Raw genomic sequence first — 20002 nt, 5'->3', positions numbered from 1 at the left:
GAGTGTCTTCATTACGGACTTTCCACTTGCTGGCTCATTTACTGGTACAACCACTAATTTAATGAACTTTGCTGTCTACACGCTCAACTTTCAAAATCCAAACTCAGTGCCAAAAAGAATGTCCGAGCATCCTTGCGCAAACGATCGCCTAGTGCTCGTGTCACCCGCATGCGGCTTGCCTAGAATCTGTTTTAAGCAGCAGGAAAAGGTGACTGCAAATTCCTCTTTTTGTTTGGAACCTATCTCTATATCCTTTAGTAAAGATCGGATCAATTAGAACTCTAGTTGCATTTAAATATATAATAATTAATGCAAATCAATCAGTTTATTTTAAATACATTAGCTTGTCTTGAGCGTCATTTTTTCTTTTAAAAAAGGAAAAGATCAGATGAATTTGAGTACGTTGGCAGGCGGCGGCGTAGCTTCAGGCTTCAGAGTCGGGATCAACGACTAGAGTACGACATAATAAGCTAATAACCCACGCATCTATTAGTATTTTTCTACTGCTTAGTGCTTACTAATCAACTGAACTGATCCTGACTTGCTTCCTTCATATGAGCGGGCGACATGGCCTTTCCTTTGTCTTTACTCGTCTACTCCCTTCGTTTCAAATTACAGTTTATTTAAAATTTTTTAGATCCGTAATTTTTACAATGTATTTAGATATATACCGCGTTCAAATTATAAGCTAGCAGATCAAAATGAACCTGGAGGAAACTGTGTCAACAAGAGATCGGACAGCACGACACTGTTCCGATACTCGCAGCGTACTCCGTTGATCCGATCCAAGTCACCTCCGCTGCTTCCCTTCCGCTTCCACGCTCTTTCCAGAACCAAGGCACCAGACAGCAGCAGAGCGGAGCGGAGCAACGCGTCACCGGACACCAGATCTCCCGTACTCCCACCCCCACCTCCGATGATTCCACCCGCCACCGCCGCCTAGTCGCGCCGCAGTCACCGCCCCAATGTCGTCATCGGAGCCCGACGCCGAGGGCGCCCCGGGCGGCGCCTCCCAGGCCGCCCGCGTGCTCGCCCGCGCCCTCGACAAGGTCATCAAGCACTCCTCCTGGCGCCGGCACGCCGCGCTCGTGGCCGCCTCCAAGTCCGCGCTCGACCTCCTCTCCTCCGCTCCCGCGCCGGGGCCCGACGAGCCCTCGGATTCCGCCTCCCCCGTCCCGGGCCTCCCCGCGCCCGCCGCCGACGCCGCCCTCGGTGCGCTGCTGCTCGCGCTCGACCCGGGGTCCCCGAAGGTGGCCGAGCCCGCGCTCGAGTGCGTCGCGGCTCTCCTCTCCCTCCGCCTCCTCCATGGCGACGTCGACGCCGCGGACCCGTCCGCCTCCTCGCCGCCCTCCCCGGTCTCCAGGCTCTTCGCCGCGGTGCTCTCCTGCGTCTCGCTCGGCGGCGGCGGCGACGACGCGCTCGAGATCGCCGTGCTGCGCGTGCTCGTCGCGTTCGCGCGGTGCCCGGCCGTCTCCGTCAGCGGGGAGTGCCTGGGCCAGGTGGTCAAGGCGTGCTACAACGTCTACCTCGGGAGCGCCAGCGGTGGCAACCAGCTCTGCGCCAAGCTCGCCATCGCGCAGGTGCTGGCCATCGTGTTCGCGCGCGTTGAGGCCGACGCCATGGACGTGCGCGTGCGCACTGTCTCCGCCGCCGACATGATGGACCTCTCCGACCGCAGCCTCAACGACTCCAGCGTCGTCCAGGCGGCGCAGGCTTTCATAAATGAGGCCATGGAGGGGAGCGACTTGCCAGAGGAGGCACCCCCTGTGGATGCGGCGCCAATTGAGGGAGAAGGCAGTGGGGAGGATGGTGGAATGAGCAAGATCAGGGAGGATGGCCTGGCTTTGTTCAAGAACATTTGCAAGTTATCCATGAAGTTTGGTACGCCTGATAGCCCTGATGATCCAATGCTATTGCGGGGGAAGGTTTTGTCACTTGAGCTGGTTAGGATGGTTGTTGACAATGCAGGACCATTCTGGAAGACAAATGAAAAGTATGTACCATACCAAGACGGTTCTGATCATCGATTTCTATTTTATAGCGATGTTCCATTAACTATCTTCTTTCGTGTTATTGCTGCAATAAGTCTTGAACAGTGCAAGTGATAAGGGTAGAACTGTGGAAGCCAGGAAGGGTAAAGTGGAATATGTAGAAACATTTTACTGCTATCTATAACAACACTGATGGCCTGTTTGAACGAGATGCATTGTCCAGGAAATTAGGACTTGAATTTGAACTAAACCCTTATGATTTGAATCCCAGCCCTTCCCAGCATACACATGAGAGCGTTAGCAAGGTCTATGATTTTCACTTAGTCACTGGGTCAGGTAATAAGGTTATCTTTCACCATTTTTGTGCAATTAGCTGTCATATAGGTTGTTCTGGCAAGGATGTAGCTGGTGAAGGAGCAACGATTGTGTGTCCAAAGACAGATTTAGTGTCTATATCAGATACCCTTGATGTACTCATGTATGTGCTAAAGCTTCCCAACTATTGATACTCAACTAGTTTTCTCATATAACTAGAATGAGAGCTGCAAGTACTGATGGATATTTAACCAGGTAGATTTTTCCAACCGTGTACATACCCCATGCTTGCTAACAGTACATGCATGGACAGTTGACACCCTCTCAGATCTGCAGATCTAAACTGATACTGGTGGAGTGAATCGAAGAAATAACTAATTGGTAACACTAATGCAAAATATCATAGTGCTACTAACAGTATGATAGAGCCGCTTTGTCATGTGGGGATGTAAACATCAAGCAGCAGCACCCGAAAGAATTCGTAGTGGATAAGTGGAAGTTGTTTTGGTCATTTCATATGGAAATGCTAAATTGATTATGGGCCTAACAGAGTACAGATCACTGATACTGCTTTTTTTTTGTCCTATTAATGCAGATATCTTGAAGCAGTTAAGCAGTACCTTTGCTTATCCTTGTTGAAGAACAGTGCCTTGTCTGCGATGAGTGTCTTTCAGTTATTGTGTTCCATTTTTATGAGTCTAATATCAAGGTTTAGATCTGGTTTGAAAGAGGAAATTGGAATGTTTTTTCCTATGCTTATCTTAAGAGTTCTTGAAAATGTCCTCCAGCCTAGTTTTCTGCAGAAGATGACAGTTCTAAACTTTCTGGAGAAGATATGTAAAGAACCTCAGGTTATTATTGATATCTTTGTGAACTTTGATTGTGATGTTGACGCACCAAATATTTTTGAAAGGTACGTTATTATTTTTTCCAGATGGGCATTCTCCTTCAGTTTCATTTTTTGTGACCAGTATACTGGTTAATTTTCTTATCAAATATAACGAACCACTTGACAATGAGCATAGTTGTTCTCTTCTAGTACTGCTATAGCACCAGTTGCTATTCCCTAAGTATACAGTGAAGCATGCTAATTCTATCAGATCTTCACAGGATTGTCAATGGACTACTAAAGACTGCTTTAGGTGTCCCTGCTGGATCTACAACAACATTAACTGTTGCACAAGACCAAACATTTAGGATTGAGTCTGTAAAGTGCCTTGCAACTATTATGAAGTCGATGAGCGCATGGATGGACCAACAACTTCGAATTGGTGAATTTTCTCCTGGCAGTTCTGAAAATCTAAATTCAATGGACAACCAAAATATCCATAATGGAGAAGAAGGGAGTGGGATGGATTATGAACTGCAGCTTGACACTAGTAATTCAGACGTAACTGACTCTTCCTCGCTTGAGCAGCGACGTGCTTACAAGATGGAACTTCAGGTGTGGTTGCTTACTTGAATTTGGTTTTCTCCTCAATTAAACTATGTCTGTCTTTGAGATTACTGATAGGTCTAAAGTTTCTTTTTGCAGAAAGGAATCGCCTTGTTCAATAAAAAACCTTCGAAAGGTATTGATTTTCTCATGCGAAGCAAGAAAATAGGCCAGTCTCCAGAACATGTGGCTTCTTTCTTGAGAAATACTGCTGGCTTAAATGCAACAATGGTAGGCGACTATTTGGGTGAAAGAGATGACTTTCCCCTCAAAGTTATGCATGCTTATGTGGATGCATTAAACTTCGAAGGGATGGACTTTGGTCAGGCAATTAGGTTCTTCTTGCAAGGTTTCAGATTACCAGGAGAAGCTCAAAAAATTGATCGGATCATGGAGAAGTTTGCTCAATGCTACTGTAAATGCAATCCAAATGCTTTTACTAGTGCAGATACGGCATATGTTCTTGCTTATTCTGTGATCTTGCTAAATACTGATGCTCATAATCCAATGGTGAAGAACAAGGTAAGTTAATGATAATTTTTCTAGCATCTGGCAATGGTTCATGAAGTAATGTATATTTTCTTGTGCAGATGTCTAAGGCAGATTTTATGCGCAACAACAGAGGAATAGATGATGGGAAGGATTTGCCCGAAGATTATCTGAGTGCACTGTATGACCAGATTGTCAACAATGAAATCAAAATGAGTGCTGATTCATCAGTTGCACAAACCAAGCAATCCAATAGCGTAAGTAGGCTTCTAGGCTTAGACAATATTATCAACTTTGTCAACTGGAGACCAGCGGAAGACAAGGCAGTAGGAGCCAATGACTTGCTCATTAAGCACATACAGGAAAGATTCAAAGCAAAGCATGGGAAATTAGAGTAAGATCACCATGATTTTGTCAGTTTGAGTACTTATGCCCTCAGTGGCATTTACTAATTTGAGATTGTGCATAATACAGGTCCACATTTTATGTTGTTTCTGATGCAACCATTTTAAGATTCATGATGGAGTCCTGTTGGGCTCCTATGATGGCTGCATTCAGTGTCCTCTTGGATCAGTGTGATGATAAGGCTGCCACATCACAGTGTTTGAAGGGATTAAGATTTTCTGTGCATATCACTTCTGTTATGTGCATGCAGACACAAAGGGATGCTTTCTTAACATCCATAGCCAAATTCACATCCCTCCATTCTGCTGCAGACATGAAGCAAAAAAATGTTGATGCTATGAAGGTAAGAGGCCACACAAAGCATATTCGCTTGTCTAATTTAAAGGTTACTGATAATTTGTTGCTGAGCAGTCTGTTTTTAGTAAGTAAGGTTTATTAAGTCTTATTTGTCCCTGTAAGCCCTTGTTGCAAAACATAATGATGCTTTACTTTCTAGCACAGTGGGGGTTCAAACAATCCAAAAAGTGATATTTTGGATTTTCTGATGTTTTCTCCAATATGTAACAAATGGCTATCAACAAATATGCTTATTCATGTCTAAAACGAAAAAAAAAAGATGAATCTGCTGATTCTTGAACTTATTGAATGTTCCTCTGGGCATTTGCATGGTTGCCCCAACTTGAGGCTTAATTATGAATTTGCCCTCCTTTTTTCCACTTTGCACCATTGTCCCTGCTGTTTCCACAGGGGCAATGGTTCAAACATTTCAGAAACAGCAGGGGCGATCAGGCAAAGTGAAGAAAGGAGGGCAAACTCATAGTTAGGCCTCAAAGTAGGGGCAAACTAATAATTATCTGAGGTTCCTTTTGTTTTGGGCGAGAATCTATCCAATATTTTTTTTGATACAGAATAGTTGAGCCACTGCAATAGTTTTTTATGCTATACTTTATTGACACATATGTTTGGCAGATCTGGCTGTTTCAAAGTAGTGGGATTGTAAGATTGTGTATAATGCATGGGATGTATTGCATTGAGCCTCTAGGGCGAATATATAGGAGTACATGGCTTGGAGGGCAAGTAGCCTCTCCTATAGATAAGGAAGGTTATCCGGGGATTACAATCAATCCTAAACTAACCATATCCGGAGTTGCCTAATATACTCTAACATCCCCCGCAGTCGTAGCGGTAGCAACAAGAACGGGCAGACTGGAGAACAATGGAGATATCCCCTCGCAGTCGGAACGCCTGTGCAAATGCTTCGACTGGAGTAGCTCATGCAGATGATAGCCCCTTAGTGCCGAAGTAGCCGAGGTCGAGGTGGACGTGAACAAAGCCGTGGAGGAGGGCGCAGGTCCGAAGTGTCAACGAAGGCGTACAAGTGCACAAAATCAGCAGCTTCTTAGGACGATGAGCCACGGATGGTGCTGGTAGACGGTGCAGCTAAAGAGCGTGACTCGTCTTCCTTCAGCAACATGGACGGCAGTGTCCGCGAGCATACAGCAATAGACGCGGACTTGGATCGAGAGCCAGCGTGACAAGGACCGGCAGTATGGGTGGCGCCACCACCTGAAAAGGCGGCAACACCGGCAATGGTGGCTGATCACGAGCATCGGCGCTGCAGCCTGTGCGGGTGCAGCGACAACCTCGTCCTCGGGAGTGTCGATGACGATGCAGTGACGAACGGCAGGGTGACGCAATCCGATCTCTGATTGGAAAAAAAAAGAAACAGCAGCATACAGACCATGAGTACCCGTCCCGGCGGCGGATCCCGACGGAGGGCGCCAGCATCGACCGGCGGCGCACGGCGGCCCGGCTTAATCCCAGCGGCTCCAATGGCGCGGCAGCCTGGCGCCCCCTCGTGCTTCCTCCGCAGCCACGCGGTCGCACACAAGGCAGCGGTAGCAGCAGCGCAGGAGGAGGGAGGGGCATCGCTGGGCCAGATGCGCCGGGGGAGATGACGAGGGGAAGCGGAACCGAGGCAGCCCGACGAGATCGAATCACCACGGGAGGTAGGTCCATCTGCTCTGCCTGACCACGACGGCGCGGCGGATCAGAGGGATCCGCGCGCAGATCCTACGAGGGCGCTGCCCCCGGCGGAGACCGATCTCCCCGGGGGTGGCGCGAGGGCAGCGGAAGCCGGAGGCCTAGGGCTTGAACCTAGACTCGTGATACCATGTAAGATTTTGTATAATGCGTGGGATGTATTGCATTGAGCCTCTAGGGCGAATATATAGGAGTACATGGCTTGGAGGGCAAGTAGCCTCTCCTAGAGATAAGGAAGGCTATCCCGGGATTACAATAAATCCTAAACTAACCATATCCGGAGTTGCCTAATATACTCTAACAGGGATGATAATTTTTCCTTATGTTCATGAACAGGCTATGATATCTATCGCAATCGAAGATGGCAATTACTTGCAGGAAGCTTGGGAGCATGTCTTGACTTGTTTATCACGGTTTGAGCATTTACATCTGCTTGGAGAAGGGGTTCCCACTGATGCTTCATTTCTGACAGTTCCTCTGCTTGAGTCAGAAGATAAAACTCAGAAGTCTACTTCTGTTTTATCTTCCAAGAAAACCAATGCTCTTCAAAATCCTGCTGTGATGGCTGCTGTTAGAGGAGGCACTTATGACAGCACAGTGGCAAAGGCTAGTGTGTCAGCATTGGTCACTCCTGAGCAGATCAATAATTTCCTATCAAACATAAATTTGTTGGATCAGATTGGCATTGTTGAGTTAAATCATATCTTTGCCCATAGCCAAAGATTAAACAGTGATGCTATTGTTGCTTTTGTGAAGGCTCTTTGCAAGGTCTCAATGACTGAGTTGCAGTCTCCAATGGACCCTCGTATCTTCTGCCTTACAAAAATAGTAGAGATCGCGTAAGAAATTTCTCAGACCCACCCAAGATCATATCTTTACTTATGGCAACAGCAGCCATGACTTGATGCCTTTTGGCTACTCTAATTCCGAACTTTGTTTGTGCAGGCACTACAATATGAACCGCATACGTCTCGTGTGGTCGCGTATTTGGAAAGTTTTGTCAGACTTTTTTGTTTCTGTTGGGTTGTTGGAAAATCTTTCTGTCTCTATATTTGTGATGGACTCTCTGAGGCAGCTGGCCATGAAGTTTCTAGAAAGGGAGGAATTGGCAAACTATAACTTTCAAAATGAATTCCTTAGACCTTTTGTGGTTGTCATGCAGAGGAGTAATGCTCCAGAAGTACGAGAACTTATTGTTAGGTGTGTCTCACAGATGGTTCTGAGTCGGGTTCATAACATAAAATCTGGGTGGAAAGGTGTTTTTATGGTACGTATTGATATTTTTGTTAGTTTATTCTGATTTTTTTTCAAATTTATCTGCAAGTTAGTGCTACTGTGTCCTGTCTTTTAAAATTTCATCGCCTTACAGGTTTTTACTTCTGCCGCCGCTGATGATACAATAAGTACAGTTCTATTGGCATTTGAGACTGTAGAAAAAATTATTCGAGATTATTTTCATCACATAACTGAAACAGAGACAACAACATTCACTGATTGTGTTACTTGTCTTATTGCATTTACGAGTAGCCAGTTTAACAGTGATGCCAATCTCAATGCTATCGCATTTCTCCGATTCTGTGCTGTTAAACTTGCTGAGGAAGGATTTGTTTGTCAAGATAGAGGTGCTGAACAACCCAGGAATTCAGACATGTCAGTTGGAAATGCCACTGTGCACAAAGATGGTTTTGTTTCCCTCTGGGTGCCTCTCCTTGCAGGTACAGCATTCTTTTTCTCCTCGAAATTATAATATTTGGTTTATTTTATCGTGCAGGCTGAATCTTCTTGTTGATGATACTCTGAAGCACATGAACATTTAAATCAATGCCCCCTTTTTTGCCATTTCAGGTTTAGCCAAGTTGACAACTGATCCACGAATGACTATTAAGAAGAGTGCTGTAGGAGTACTTTTTGACATTTTAAAGGACCATGGACACTTGTTTTCACAGACGATTTGGATCGACATCTTTGAACGTATTGTTTATCCTCTTTTTGACAGTGAAATGTCCGCACCCAATGATCAGATTTCAACATCTAATTTACCTGATCTTGAAACACAAACATTGGCAATGAAATGCTTGGTGGGTTTGTTTGTTAATTTCTTCGATGTGGTACGACCAGAACTTGCTAGAACTGCATCCATTGTCACAAATTTTGTCAGAAGCCCCTACAAGCATTGTGCTACCACTGGTGTATCTGCAATTATACATTTAACGGAGGGGGTTGGTAACAAACTTTCCGAGGAGGAATGGAAAGAGATATTGGTCTGCTTCAAAGTATCAGTGAAACATACCTTTGTCATATTCTCTAAAATTTTAAGGATGATGCAAGATATTGAAATCCCAGATAGGCTTGATTCTTATTCAGAAACCGAGCAGTATTTGGATCATGAAATGTACAGTAATGATGAAGAGGAAGCTAATATGGAGACGGCTTCTTATGCTATTGTCAAACTGAAGAATCATATGGCCCTACTGCTTGTAGTGATTCAGGTATGAATTTTTTTTTTTGTTTTCTTTTGGCAAAAGTCCAGGCATACCCTTATGTAGCGGCTGGCTTTAATAAAGTCAATCTAGAAATAAGAACCCAAACTTTTGGAGATAGAATAGTGTAATTAAAACTAACAGATTTCTGTTTGAAGCCGGTGAGTACATCCTAGTCGCCCTTGGTTTCAGACTGTCAGGCTATCAGCTGTGACTGACTGGGCCTTTTTGTGATGATGGCAATGCAGTCCAACTGTAACATTGCCATTGGCATATCCTGATTACTTTTTTAACTGAACCTTCCCCAGTTGCCTCTATGGGGCAGTTTGTTTCTGTTAAGATACCACTATGTATGTCATAGATTCTAGATTTTGATTTTTAGGTCACACAATAAAACTTCTTAACTAATGGATAAGTAATAGGGAAGTGTCAATCTTTGTTTCTAAATTTTCAGACAATTTTAACATCACAGTGTTTTGTTTTCTTTCATACAGAGCATTACTAAATTATACGAGGAATACAGAAAATATCTTTGTGCTGAGCATATGAGCATTCTTTTGGAGATGGTGTCAGATATTGCGAGATATTCAAGTGAAGTGAGCTCTGAATCTTCCTTGCAGATGAAATTTCATAAAGCATGCTCCCTTTTGGAGGTATCTGAGCCAGCTGTTGTCCATTTTGAGAATGAATCCTACCAGAGTTACCTTAAACTTCTACAAGCTCTGCAACATGACTGTCCATCCCTGTCGGAAGAAATGGACATAGAATCACGAGTACTAAATACCTGCGAGAAAATACTGCAAACCTATCTGAAGTGCGCAAGACACGAACCATGTGATGAATCGTCTCACAGAAATCCATCTTTAAATTGTGCAGTGCCACTGAGCGCTACTAAGAAAGAGGAACTGGCTGCTAGGACTTTGCTGGTCCTCCAAGTCATGAAATTACTGGGCGATCTGGAGAGGGATTCTTTTGGCAGAATATTGCCCTCCTTTTTCCCATTGTTAGTTGATCTGATCCGCTGCGAGCATAGCTCGGGAGAAGTTCAGCTCGCACTCTACAATATCTTCCAATCAGTTATAGGCCCCATGATACGAGTATAATGGCAGATTGTCACACAGAGTGTACAGTTTTGTGACCCATTTGACCCTGTAGTTCAGTCCAGTACCCTACGAGGGATTAGCCAATAGGCCTGCACACCCCAGGTACAACTGGTTATACATTTGGAATGATCGAATACAAGCTGGATATCTCATTGGTTCCAGGTGCTCTTTTACTGTGTTGTAACATCTGAATGTCAATTGTCAATTGAGCTAGCTCTCTTGCTTCGGAGGCTTACAAAAAAAATGCTGCAGATTCTGGGATAAGTCTAAGTAGCATCCATTTCAATGAGAACCGTGGGCAGACAGAATGACTGATGGGTATGGAACCAATGTTCTGCACCTAGGCAATTTTTGACCCAAAATGCAGGTGGCCGAGATCGAGTGTATATAACATGAGATAATTGGAATCGTTTTACGTTACTGGCTTGCTACTTCATAATATTTTGTGCAATTTAGAGGTAGATGTCACCAGAATGGCTTTCATTCTAGCTCATATATTGGTCATATATTTGTATTTTACTCATAGAAACGGATTGACAATATAGTGAAATACTCCCCTGTTTTTTCGTCGTTGCATCCTTGCAACAAATCACATTCTTTCCCAGGATAGGGCTGTCATTATTTGATTACAGTTGACATAGGTGATATATAATTTTACAGTTTCAGGATAATAATGTACTAAGACCCACCGACGATACAATGACGCTGAAAGACCTATACCCTAATGCGACATGAAAACATGCACTGAAGATACTGAAAAGGACAAAGAGGAATGTATATACACAACCAGATGTTCGAAAGAATGGACCTGCTCTACGATTTGGACCTACATGACCTATATTATACACAGGTTGGAGGCCGGACTCCAATTCCAGCATCCACTTGGTCCGGGCACAGACCACCAGCTATCAGAATTTCTGGCAGGAGATGGGGAATGTACAGACACTGACAGAAGCTGAGCAAGAGTGGCTTCATCTTCAGTTTCTCAGCATTTTCCTGCCCCATCCGGCGGGACAGATCACAGACGTTCACATTATAACAATTCAGGTAACCATGAATACGGACAACCTGGAATATAGTGAGAAACAGATAGATTGATTCAGTCACGATGCAACATACTCTGATGCCCTAGTTTCTTTAATAGAAGGGCATATTTTAGATGTTAGATAAATGCAATAACTAACCTTTAGAGTGCAAAAGAAAACAGTTTGCAAGAAAAAGAAGCATGCCGCCCAATTTAGCGGTTCTGCTGTTCTTAGTCCTGCTGCAGCCTATAGGATACCTACAGAGGGAAACAGAATGTTACAACAGAATAATGGGAACATGTGTGGGAGTACTTGAGAGGTAAACACACCTCAAATTGTCACTTTCTGGCATCCTTGTCAGCCCGATGCTTGTTCAGAAATGTTGTTCTGTGGGAATGGTGGTGCACGAGCAGGGACCAAAATCTGTTGCTGAGGGTGTGGGCCTCCTGTTTTCACAAAAGTACTTTACGAATTATATGAAGAGAATGATAAGATGGTCCTGAGCAATAGAACAGATATTCTTGGACAAGTATGCTTGATGAGACACAACAGTGGACTTCATACCTGGAGGAAATTGTTGCTGAACAGGTGGCATGCGCACAACATTTGCAGCATTAACATTCTGATTTGATAGTGGGAGAACATGACTTGGTGCATAACCAGGAGAATAAGCATGATCACTTGGTACAGGTTGGCCAAACTGCCCATACGGGTAGACTGCTGGGCCTACTGTCCTGGGACCACCATAAACTGGAACATACTGTTGTCCAACATATGGACCATATGCATTCTACAAAGCTAAAAATAAAACAAATGAGCAACAATTTCAATTTATTATATTATACAAGAAAAAATACGGTTTAAAGGTTCTGGAGTTCTCCACCTGCTGATATAAGTATTCAGGTCCATATGTTGATGGCCTGCATCAAGAAACAATTGGTCAGTATTTAAACAGCTAGGCTGTTCACTTGGAAATTAAAAAAAAAGGTATTCTTGCAAGTGGGAAAATTTTCTACACTACATCCTGCAAATCATAAGTTCCAGGCTAGCTACAACTTTAATCATCATGCCAGATATTCACAGCCTAACAGGAGATCAAATTCATAGCTGGGCATGATCTTTGCCAACAATGCATTGAATGAACTGTTAACCTACCCATAAGAAGGATATACAAAGGCCTGTGAGTAGTTGTAAGGGGGTTGCTGATATGTTGGGCTTTGCACATACATGCCCCCTGGAACCGCCACACCTCCATTGTATGGGATGACCGGCCTTACAGGTGCTACTACCACAATGAAAAGAAAAGCAGGGGAAATTTTATCATGATAATTGAATACACACAAACAGATGCTAAAATGGTGAACATGTGTGCATTACATTAAGCAGAGGTATCAAGTATAAGGGAAACTTGTTGGTGCATGGATCGTGGAGTTACATTGCACTTTAGACTTTCTAATGATGGGTTTGGTCAGTAATCTTCTGAGAGAAAAGGTGCAAGCCAATAATTTTCTACTAAACTTAAGAAACCTTTGCTACTTTACTACCCTCTCCCTCTGTAACAGTGTGCATAGCAAAATATCCATGAAGGCCCATAAATAAACAGTAAACATCGCAAAAGCTTTGCATTCGATCACAAGCAAAGATATTGACTTCTGATGATTAATATCTGCCATTCCAAGTTGCAGACTATGAAATAGATGTCTGACATGTAAGTGGCCAATATGTACCGAAAAACAGTGATGATCGCCAACCCTTTCTACCACCCACCAGCTCATACTCTTTCTGTTATCAATTATTCCCTTCAAAGTCCAACACTAACCGCAAAGGCCCAAACATAGTTGCCAGAGGAGACTAGTGGCTGTATTGGTTTGTTTATTTAACAGCTAATGCTTCTTTATACATGAGCTTGTAGAAGATCCTACAGCCTTCTTTGGTGCTATGAATGTTCAGGCAAGGAATTAAATATCTACTGCTCCTCTGCTGACAAGTCCTTTTCCTTCTTTTAGAACTAGTGACAAGACTATTGGTTTGTGGTTGAAAAGAAGGGGCAGTGCACAAACCGCATCAAGTTTTGTAACTACGAAATCATTGAAAATGTATGATTGTGATGACTCCAATACATTGGGAATTGGGCATTGATTAAAAAATTACATTCCACCAAGAGCTTAAACAGCTGGAAAGAATCATATGTAAATTTGACAGCTGTGCAATTAGGAAAACAGGGTGTCCAAGAAAAAAATATAGGAAAACAGGGAAAGTTAGCAGACCTACCGAAAGGCACAGCTGGACCAGGCCTCCCCAAGATGGCGAGATTGCAATTAGCGCGCCGCCCATCAATAACCGGGTACGGGTCCATGCAGGCCATCCTCGCGGATTCTGGGTCCCGGAAGGTTACCTGTACATACCTCCAAACATAATTAAGATGAATCAAAAGTAGGAAAAAGACGAAATATCTGAACTGAATTTCGAAACCCCAAAGGTTGCACTGATTTCAGCATACCCCTATCAAAAATACAAATAGTTCCCTGAATCACAGGGGGAAATAACCAAGTGCTTGAAAAAAAAATCAATATAAACCCTAGAAATGCTTAACAGGGGAACTTTTCACTCCTCTCTGTAACAGAATCTAACTCCTCCCCTCGATTCTATCACTACTGAGTCAACAATCCACCAAATTTCCAGGCACGGAATGCAAAACTGCCAAATTCTAAGACCTTCGCGGCCAATTGCAGCAGCGGCCACAGAAATCGCTGATCACTGAACCTCCAAATTCAACCCACACACTCCATCTTCGCACCGAGAATAGCATCCTCTAGCTCCAGAACCGAACCGAACCCCTGATCCCCAACAGAAAAGGGAAAAAAAACGTACGGGACAAGCACCCCCAAGACAGCACAGCAGATACGGACAAGAAAAAAAAGAAGCACAGGAGGAAGGCGTGCTCACGAATCCGTAGCCCTTGGAGCGGCCCGTGGTTCGGTCGGTGATGACGACGGCCTCGAGGATGTCCCCGTACACCTCGAAGTGCGCGCGCAGCCCCTCGCTGCGCGTCTCCCACGCGAGGCCCCCCACGAAGACCTTGGTGAAGGTGGTGTCCCCGTACGGCGCGCTCAGGTAGTGCAGCGCCGGCGTGCCCCCGCCGCCACCTCCCGCTCCCCCTCCTCCTCCTCCTCCTCCGGCTCCTCCGGCCCCCGCCGGCGACCGCTGCGGCGTCATCCCTGCCGCGCCCAGCCCACGCGCATGCACGCGCGCGCAGCAGCAGCAGCAGCAAACCCTAACCCTAGCTAGCAGCTGACTAGACACGACCACGACACGCGCGCGAGTGAGGAGGCGAGCAGCGGAGGCGGCCGGGTTAGCTTAGCTAGGGCTGATAGGCCCGCGCGCGCAGGCGGGGGGCGTAATTATAGCGGTGGGGATGGCCCTAATCGGAGGAGCGGTTATTATTAGCGGTTGGATTACGCGGGAGAGGGGCGGGGGGGAGGAAGGGAGCCGGATGTTGGTGAGGAACCGCGGGGTGCTCGCGAAAGAACCCGCGCGACACACAGAGAGAGAGAGACTAGCAGTGGGGACGGGCCGGACGGGAGGAGAGGGGACGACCGTAAGAGCTTGGGGGGGCTCGGGGAGAACTGGGGAAGGGAGAGAGAGGGCACCACTGCAACTGGGGTATGCCTCCTCGCTCCGGCCCCACGGCTATCTATATATAGCCAAACGGGTATATTACCATCTGCGGCTGATCGCTGTTTTGGTATTATAAGAGCGGTTTAGCGTATTGTGACTTAGAGTTCACTGTGTTTCTCTGTTTCGATGGTCGCTAAACTGCTCTCGGCGAGTGGTGACGGTGGCTGGAGCTGGAAAATGATCGTATGCGGCGTCTGAAAGTATATGGTTTTATACGTAATGATTGTTAACTTACTTATTTTTAGCTGTCATGGCGGCTAGAGCTAGAAAGCGATCATATGCGGTATCCAAAAGCATGTGGTTTTATCTGTAGTGGCCCCTAAGCACTCTTTGTGAGCCGTGAGCCCGCGACGGCGGCTGGAGCTAGAAAGTGATCGAATGCGGCGTCTGAAAGCATGTGGTTTTATCTGTAAGGTGGTTTGAGGTGATATGGCCTGCGCCAAAATGATTCTGGCATATATTATCAATGAGAGGTGCGATGAGGGTGAGGTGCTTCATTTTGCACAATAATCCATCTATAAGCTAGAATGCACCTGCCTTTTTTCATCACTTTTATTAAAAAAGTTTTCGAGTGTTGGCGTATTTGGGAGTACGGGACTTTCCATCTATGAAAGTGTAAAAAGCGAATAATATTTCTGTCATCATGGTAGTATAGGATTAAGTAGTATAGGATTATACCAGCCATGGATTAAGTAGAATATTTAATGTCGGCTTATCTTTTTACCCTTCTTATTTAGTGACTGGCTCAATTTTTCGAACAATAAAGGTGGTAGCATAGGATTTTTGTCTATCAAAAAACCGAGGAAGGTTTGTGTTCCCGCCGTAGTTTTTCCATCTATCCAAAAAATCAAAGGTGGTTTGTGCTTGCATAAGTATGGAACGAATTTAGTTGATATTGTTTTTTTATTGTGGTGCCAGCTTAATTTCTTTTGATTGGTAACATATGGTATCAAGAATATGTCTATAAAAACACAAAAGGTGTAATAAGCATATGTTCAGGCAGGTTTACGTGCTTTGGTGCATTCCATTAGGGCAGGGTGGAGGTACAAGCGTATCCATCGATATTATCATAGCTGGATATATGTTTGTGGTCCTTTCACTTATGCGCTATTATTTGTACGGGTCGTTGAGGTCGTTGTCGGTGACTACATGCTGTATCAGTTAAAGATTCATCACCTTGGTGTAGAAGATTAATGCTTACCCATTATTGCTTCTTATTAAAAAAGAAAACTTAAAAAGCTTTTTGTGGTAAACTGTTGATCGATGAATAAACCCCTACACTATATTAAACACAAAGGTAAACATTGTATACTTTTGATCCTAATAAAGCTACATGTAACCACGGTTTCAATGATTTTTCTCAATTATTTACTTGTACTCAATTAGGATCCACCTTACAGCGGCAGAATTTTTTATGTACATTATGTAATGCATAATCAATTATGGAGTAAAGAAAAGACACCATCTAAAGAAATCTATATGCACAGTTGTATAACTAGTTAGAGAGAAAGACGAACAATAATGAAACTCACTGTCACTGCAACAACCTATATAGTCTAAAGAAAATAATTGTAACTTTTCAATCCATTATGCCTTTTCATCTTTCAATGGGTTGCCCAACATAACATCCTACAAGCTTCCAAGATTTTTTCTCACCGATTATTTATGGGCAAATATTATACCCGCGAAAGAGCCGGTAAGCTAATGGTTACAGGAGCCTCAGTAGCACCTCAGGTCCTATGTTCGACTCCCCATGGGAGCAAATTTTCTAAAATTTAATGGCGTTATGCTTTCAGTGGTTGGCGACGTTCCCGTCGACGGCAATCTCGAGGATTTGCCGATGATCATAGGGTTTGCATATATGTGTTCATACATATATACATATGAGTATGCATACGTTGTGAGTATCTAAGTTGTACTGTATAACTAAAAAGAATATTATACCGAAGATCGCCGATTAACTGATGATTAATTCTTATGATATTGTGTAGCATGGAATATTCTAATATGCAGAAGCTCAACTTTGTGCACCTGCCGCCCGACGGCCCGAACATGGTGGCGGATCAGACCTGCAGGTGGTAAACTGGTAGCAGGAGAAGCCACAGCCATGTTTTCATCGGAAGGGCAAAAAGCGAAGCTACCCGGTTAGTCAGGGAGGGAGCTCCCTTTCCATCGGCATCGTCCTACTCCTCCCTACTTGCCATAAAAGGGGCGGGTGCTATGCTGTTGCGAGGAAACACTGGGTGGCCCCCCAGTTGTTGCATCTCCATGCTTATCCAGAGCCACAGTATCTATCCGTGGAAAAGTTTGAAGCTTCTTCTTTGCTCAAACTCACCTCGCTTTATGCTTCAATCATTATTCCTTGTTTCGCCAAGCAGGCAAGCATATCGTTCTCCCACCTCTACAAATCTTAGGGCTGGTTCGAGACGTCCGATCGCACAACTTTTTTTCATAATTTTTGCTTTAGAACACAGTAGTCATTTCATAAATTCTCTTTTTGATCTCGTGTTCCGAATGGGCTAGGAGCCTAGGACATGAGCAGAAGATGTTGCATCATAAAACCATGCAACGTTTTAGCTTGCTGAGAGAGAGAGATTGGTTCGCTTGCCAAAATGTTGTTTCAGGTGCTTGTTAAGAGCAGAGCCGCCGGGACCTGGAAGGCTCCAAAGCTTGCTTTTGGGCTTTCTGGCGTGGAGGCCATCGCGGCATGGGTCAACTAAACTCCTCGTCACAGGGCTGGTGGGAAGGGACGGGAGAAGAGAAATGGATAAAGCGAGGCGCGTGCACGGACGGCGCCGTGGGGCCCGCGTGCGGGGGCCTGGCTGTCGCGTCACTTCGCGCCGTGCGCTCTGCTTTCGACAATTCGGACGACGGAAGACGAAGGGCGATTCAGGTAGCTGGTCAACAAATATTTTAATAAATAAATATATAGAAAATAAAATTTTATTTTTAATAAATATATAAATATTTTTATTAATATATAATAAAAAAATATAAAAGTAATTTCATCCATAAAACAAGAATATTTACAAGTAAACTTAGTCTTCTTATAATTTTATTATAAAAATTAATAACATTAGTTATGGAAAATAAATATAATTTTTTAAATAATTTTACTGAAACGGATATAGATAGTGTCGGATATTATCGAATACAGATGTAGAGTCGAATAGAGAAAAATAATAAAAATCGGATTCAGAGGTATCCACTTTACTACCACATTAAATTCAAATACGAATACGGATATCCATATTGATGTTTAAGCGGATATGGTATCGAATTTTTCAGATATCCACATTCATATTTTTATCCCTATGTCTAATGTCGGGCCGCGGATGATCGGATCGGATCGGATCATCAGAGTCAGAGTGGAACCTCAGATCGGCGATGGCCTGCCTTTGGAACGGTTTGGGCCTGATAAATAGCGCGGGAGGGAGGGGTGCGCAGACAGCGCGGTATCTTAGGCCGTCTCCAACGGGGTACCTCTAAGCCAGCTAAGAGAGTTTTTTAATTAATATAATATGGAAAAATTGACGAGTTAGTGCTTTGCTCGTCGCCTGACTCTAAGGCTATCTCCAATGGTGCCCTCTAAACCGTTCTCTACGCTATATATAGAGAAGATTCCGTTCTCTATTGCTCCAGCAGCGTTCTCTAAATGGTCCTCTAAAATAGAGAATGCTACAGGTTTCCTCCTATTCCCTATTTTTTCTTTACGTTTTAAACACTGAATTAAATAAAAATAAAATATGTCCATAGCATTCGAGGTATGATAAATACGTACGTACAAAAATTTGGAATAAAATACGTTTCTAATATAGGATTTAATGTATAGATAACGAGATTTAGAGAATGTTGTTGGAGAGAAATGAGATATAGAGGAGAGAATCTTATAGAGAATTCTGTAAATGAAGGATACAGAGAAGAAAAATATAGAGAACGACGGTTGGAGATGGCCTAACACTTCTTGCATCTTCCTCTCACAGGCGCGTTTCCCCTGGCATCTGTTTAGCCTGTGTCCTACTGCGCTGGTGCTGGCTTAGAGCTATTGCTGGCTCTAACCATTGGACACGGCCTTAGACGCATCGGGAAAGTTTTGATTTATCAGTGCTATTGCCTTATTGGGACAGTCAAAAACTCATTTGAGTAAACTATTCGAAGAAAGAAAAAATACAAGTGCCAATGCATCTCTACCCGTACCTCTTAAAAATACCTGAAATATATCCATTCGTAAACATATGACATTCTAGATAACTATTTGGTCAAAACTTACTATCTTGGACCTTTAATTTAAGAAAATAATATTTGAACTGTTCAAATGGATGGAGTACGTACAATATTTATGTACGATATTTATGTCATGATGATATAGCAGTTGTACAAACTTTCAATCTATCAATTTTAAATATAAATGGATACAATACCTATTTGTGACCGTGTTATTGCATTTATGAATGAAGGGAATAGTGTCAAACTTATCCTTTAAATAAATATCAGATCACCTATACATATGCACCGTTGAGGGATGACATGACATGTACAAAGAAAAATAGGTTAATGAAAAGATGGGGTTATCAGCAATGTATAGAGAATGCACATGAAAACTTGAGCAACTTGCGATCCTTTTCAACACAAGGATGTGAAAAATACATGATTAAAAATAAGATTTTCGATAGGAAGACAGGTGCAAAACAAATGGTTGCAAGATGTAAGAAAATTTTGGGAATAACAGTTTGGACAGAGAAGACATAAAGAAAATCCATAACACAGGTCCATATACCCTATTTCCTAAAATATTAGTGAGTTTCCCCAATATTCTATTCCCTAGCTAAAGGGCGGATTTAAAATTTGAAATTAGGGGCTTATTTTTTTTCTTCTTCCTCCTCTCTCCTCTAGTTTTCTTCTTCATTCTTATTTTCTTCCTCTTCTCATTCATTGTTGGAAAATGTTGGAGGGACCTCGGGGCTCCATGGGCATCATGAGATAGAGGGTGGGGGGGGGGGTTGAGGGCTTGAGTAAGGTTGGAAAAAAATTATGACTC

General features: G+C 43.7%; 2 protein-coding genes across 4 annotated transcripts; one reads left to right on the top strand and one right to left on the bottom strand.

Annotated features, from left to right (window-relative positions):
- Window positions 1-820: 820 nt before the first annotated feature.
- Window positions 821-10827, top strand: LOC112889061 (brefeldin A-inhibited guanine nucleotide-exchange protein 1-like). Of its 2 annotated transcripts, none has more exons than XM_025955543.1 (11): window positions 821-1993; window positions 2902-3219; window positions 3417-3750; window positions 3841-4263; window positions 4332-4624; window positions 4705-4978; window positions 7015-7517; window positions 7624-7945; window positions 8048-8393; window positions 8524-9167; window positions 9779-10827. In XM_025955543.1, the coding sequence occupies exons 1-11, from the start codon at window positions 966-968 to the stop codon at window positions 10259-10261; spliced, it is 4968 nt and encodes a 1655-aa protein (XP_025811328.1). In that variant the 5' UTR covers window positions 821-965; the 3' UTR covers window positions 10262-10827. The 2 variants fall into 2 exon arrangements, with proteins under 2 accessions (XP_025811328.1, XP_025811327.1); XM_025955542.1 differs by having other exon boundaries at window positions 9653-10827.
- A 31-nt stretch (window positions 10828-10858) lies between these two features.
- LOC112889063 (RNA-binding protein 38-like) lies at window positions 10859-14838 on the bottom strand. Of its 2 annotated transcripts, none has more exons than XM_025955546.1 (8): window positions 14233-14838; window positions 13558-13681; window positions 12442-12568; window positions 12170-12206; window positions 11851-12076; window positions 11616-11732; window positions 11446-11543; window positions 10859-11329 (listed from the first exon to the last, which is right to left on the bottom strand). In XM_025955546.1, the coding sequence occupies exons 1-6, from the start codon at window positions 14500-14502 to the stop codon at window positions 11644-11646; spliced, it is 873 nt and encodes a 290-aa protein (XP_025811331.1). In that variant the 5' UTR covers window positions 14503-14838; the 3' UTR covers window positions 10859-11329; window positions 11446-11543; window positions 11616-11643. The 2 variants fall into 2 exon arrangements, with proteins under 2 accessions (XP_025811331.1, XP_025811330.1); XM_025955545.1 differs by having other exon boundaries at window positions 12442-12571; window positions 14233-14836.
- Between the last annotated feature and the right edge of the window lie 5164 nt (window positions 14839-20002).

Source organism: Panicum hallii, chromosome 4 (assembly GCF_002211085.1).
Source record: "Panicum hallii strain FIL2 chromosome 4, PHallii_v3.1, whole genome shotgun sequence".
Taxonomy (NCBI): domain Eukaryota; kingdom Viridiplantae; phylum Streptophyta; class Magnoliopsida; order Poales; family Poaceae; genus Panicum; species Panicum hallii.
This window is presented reverse-complemented; position numbering and strand designations above follow the sequence as displayed.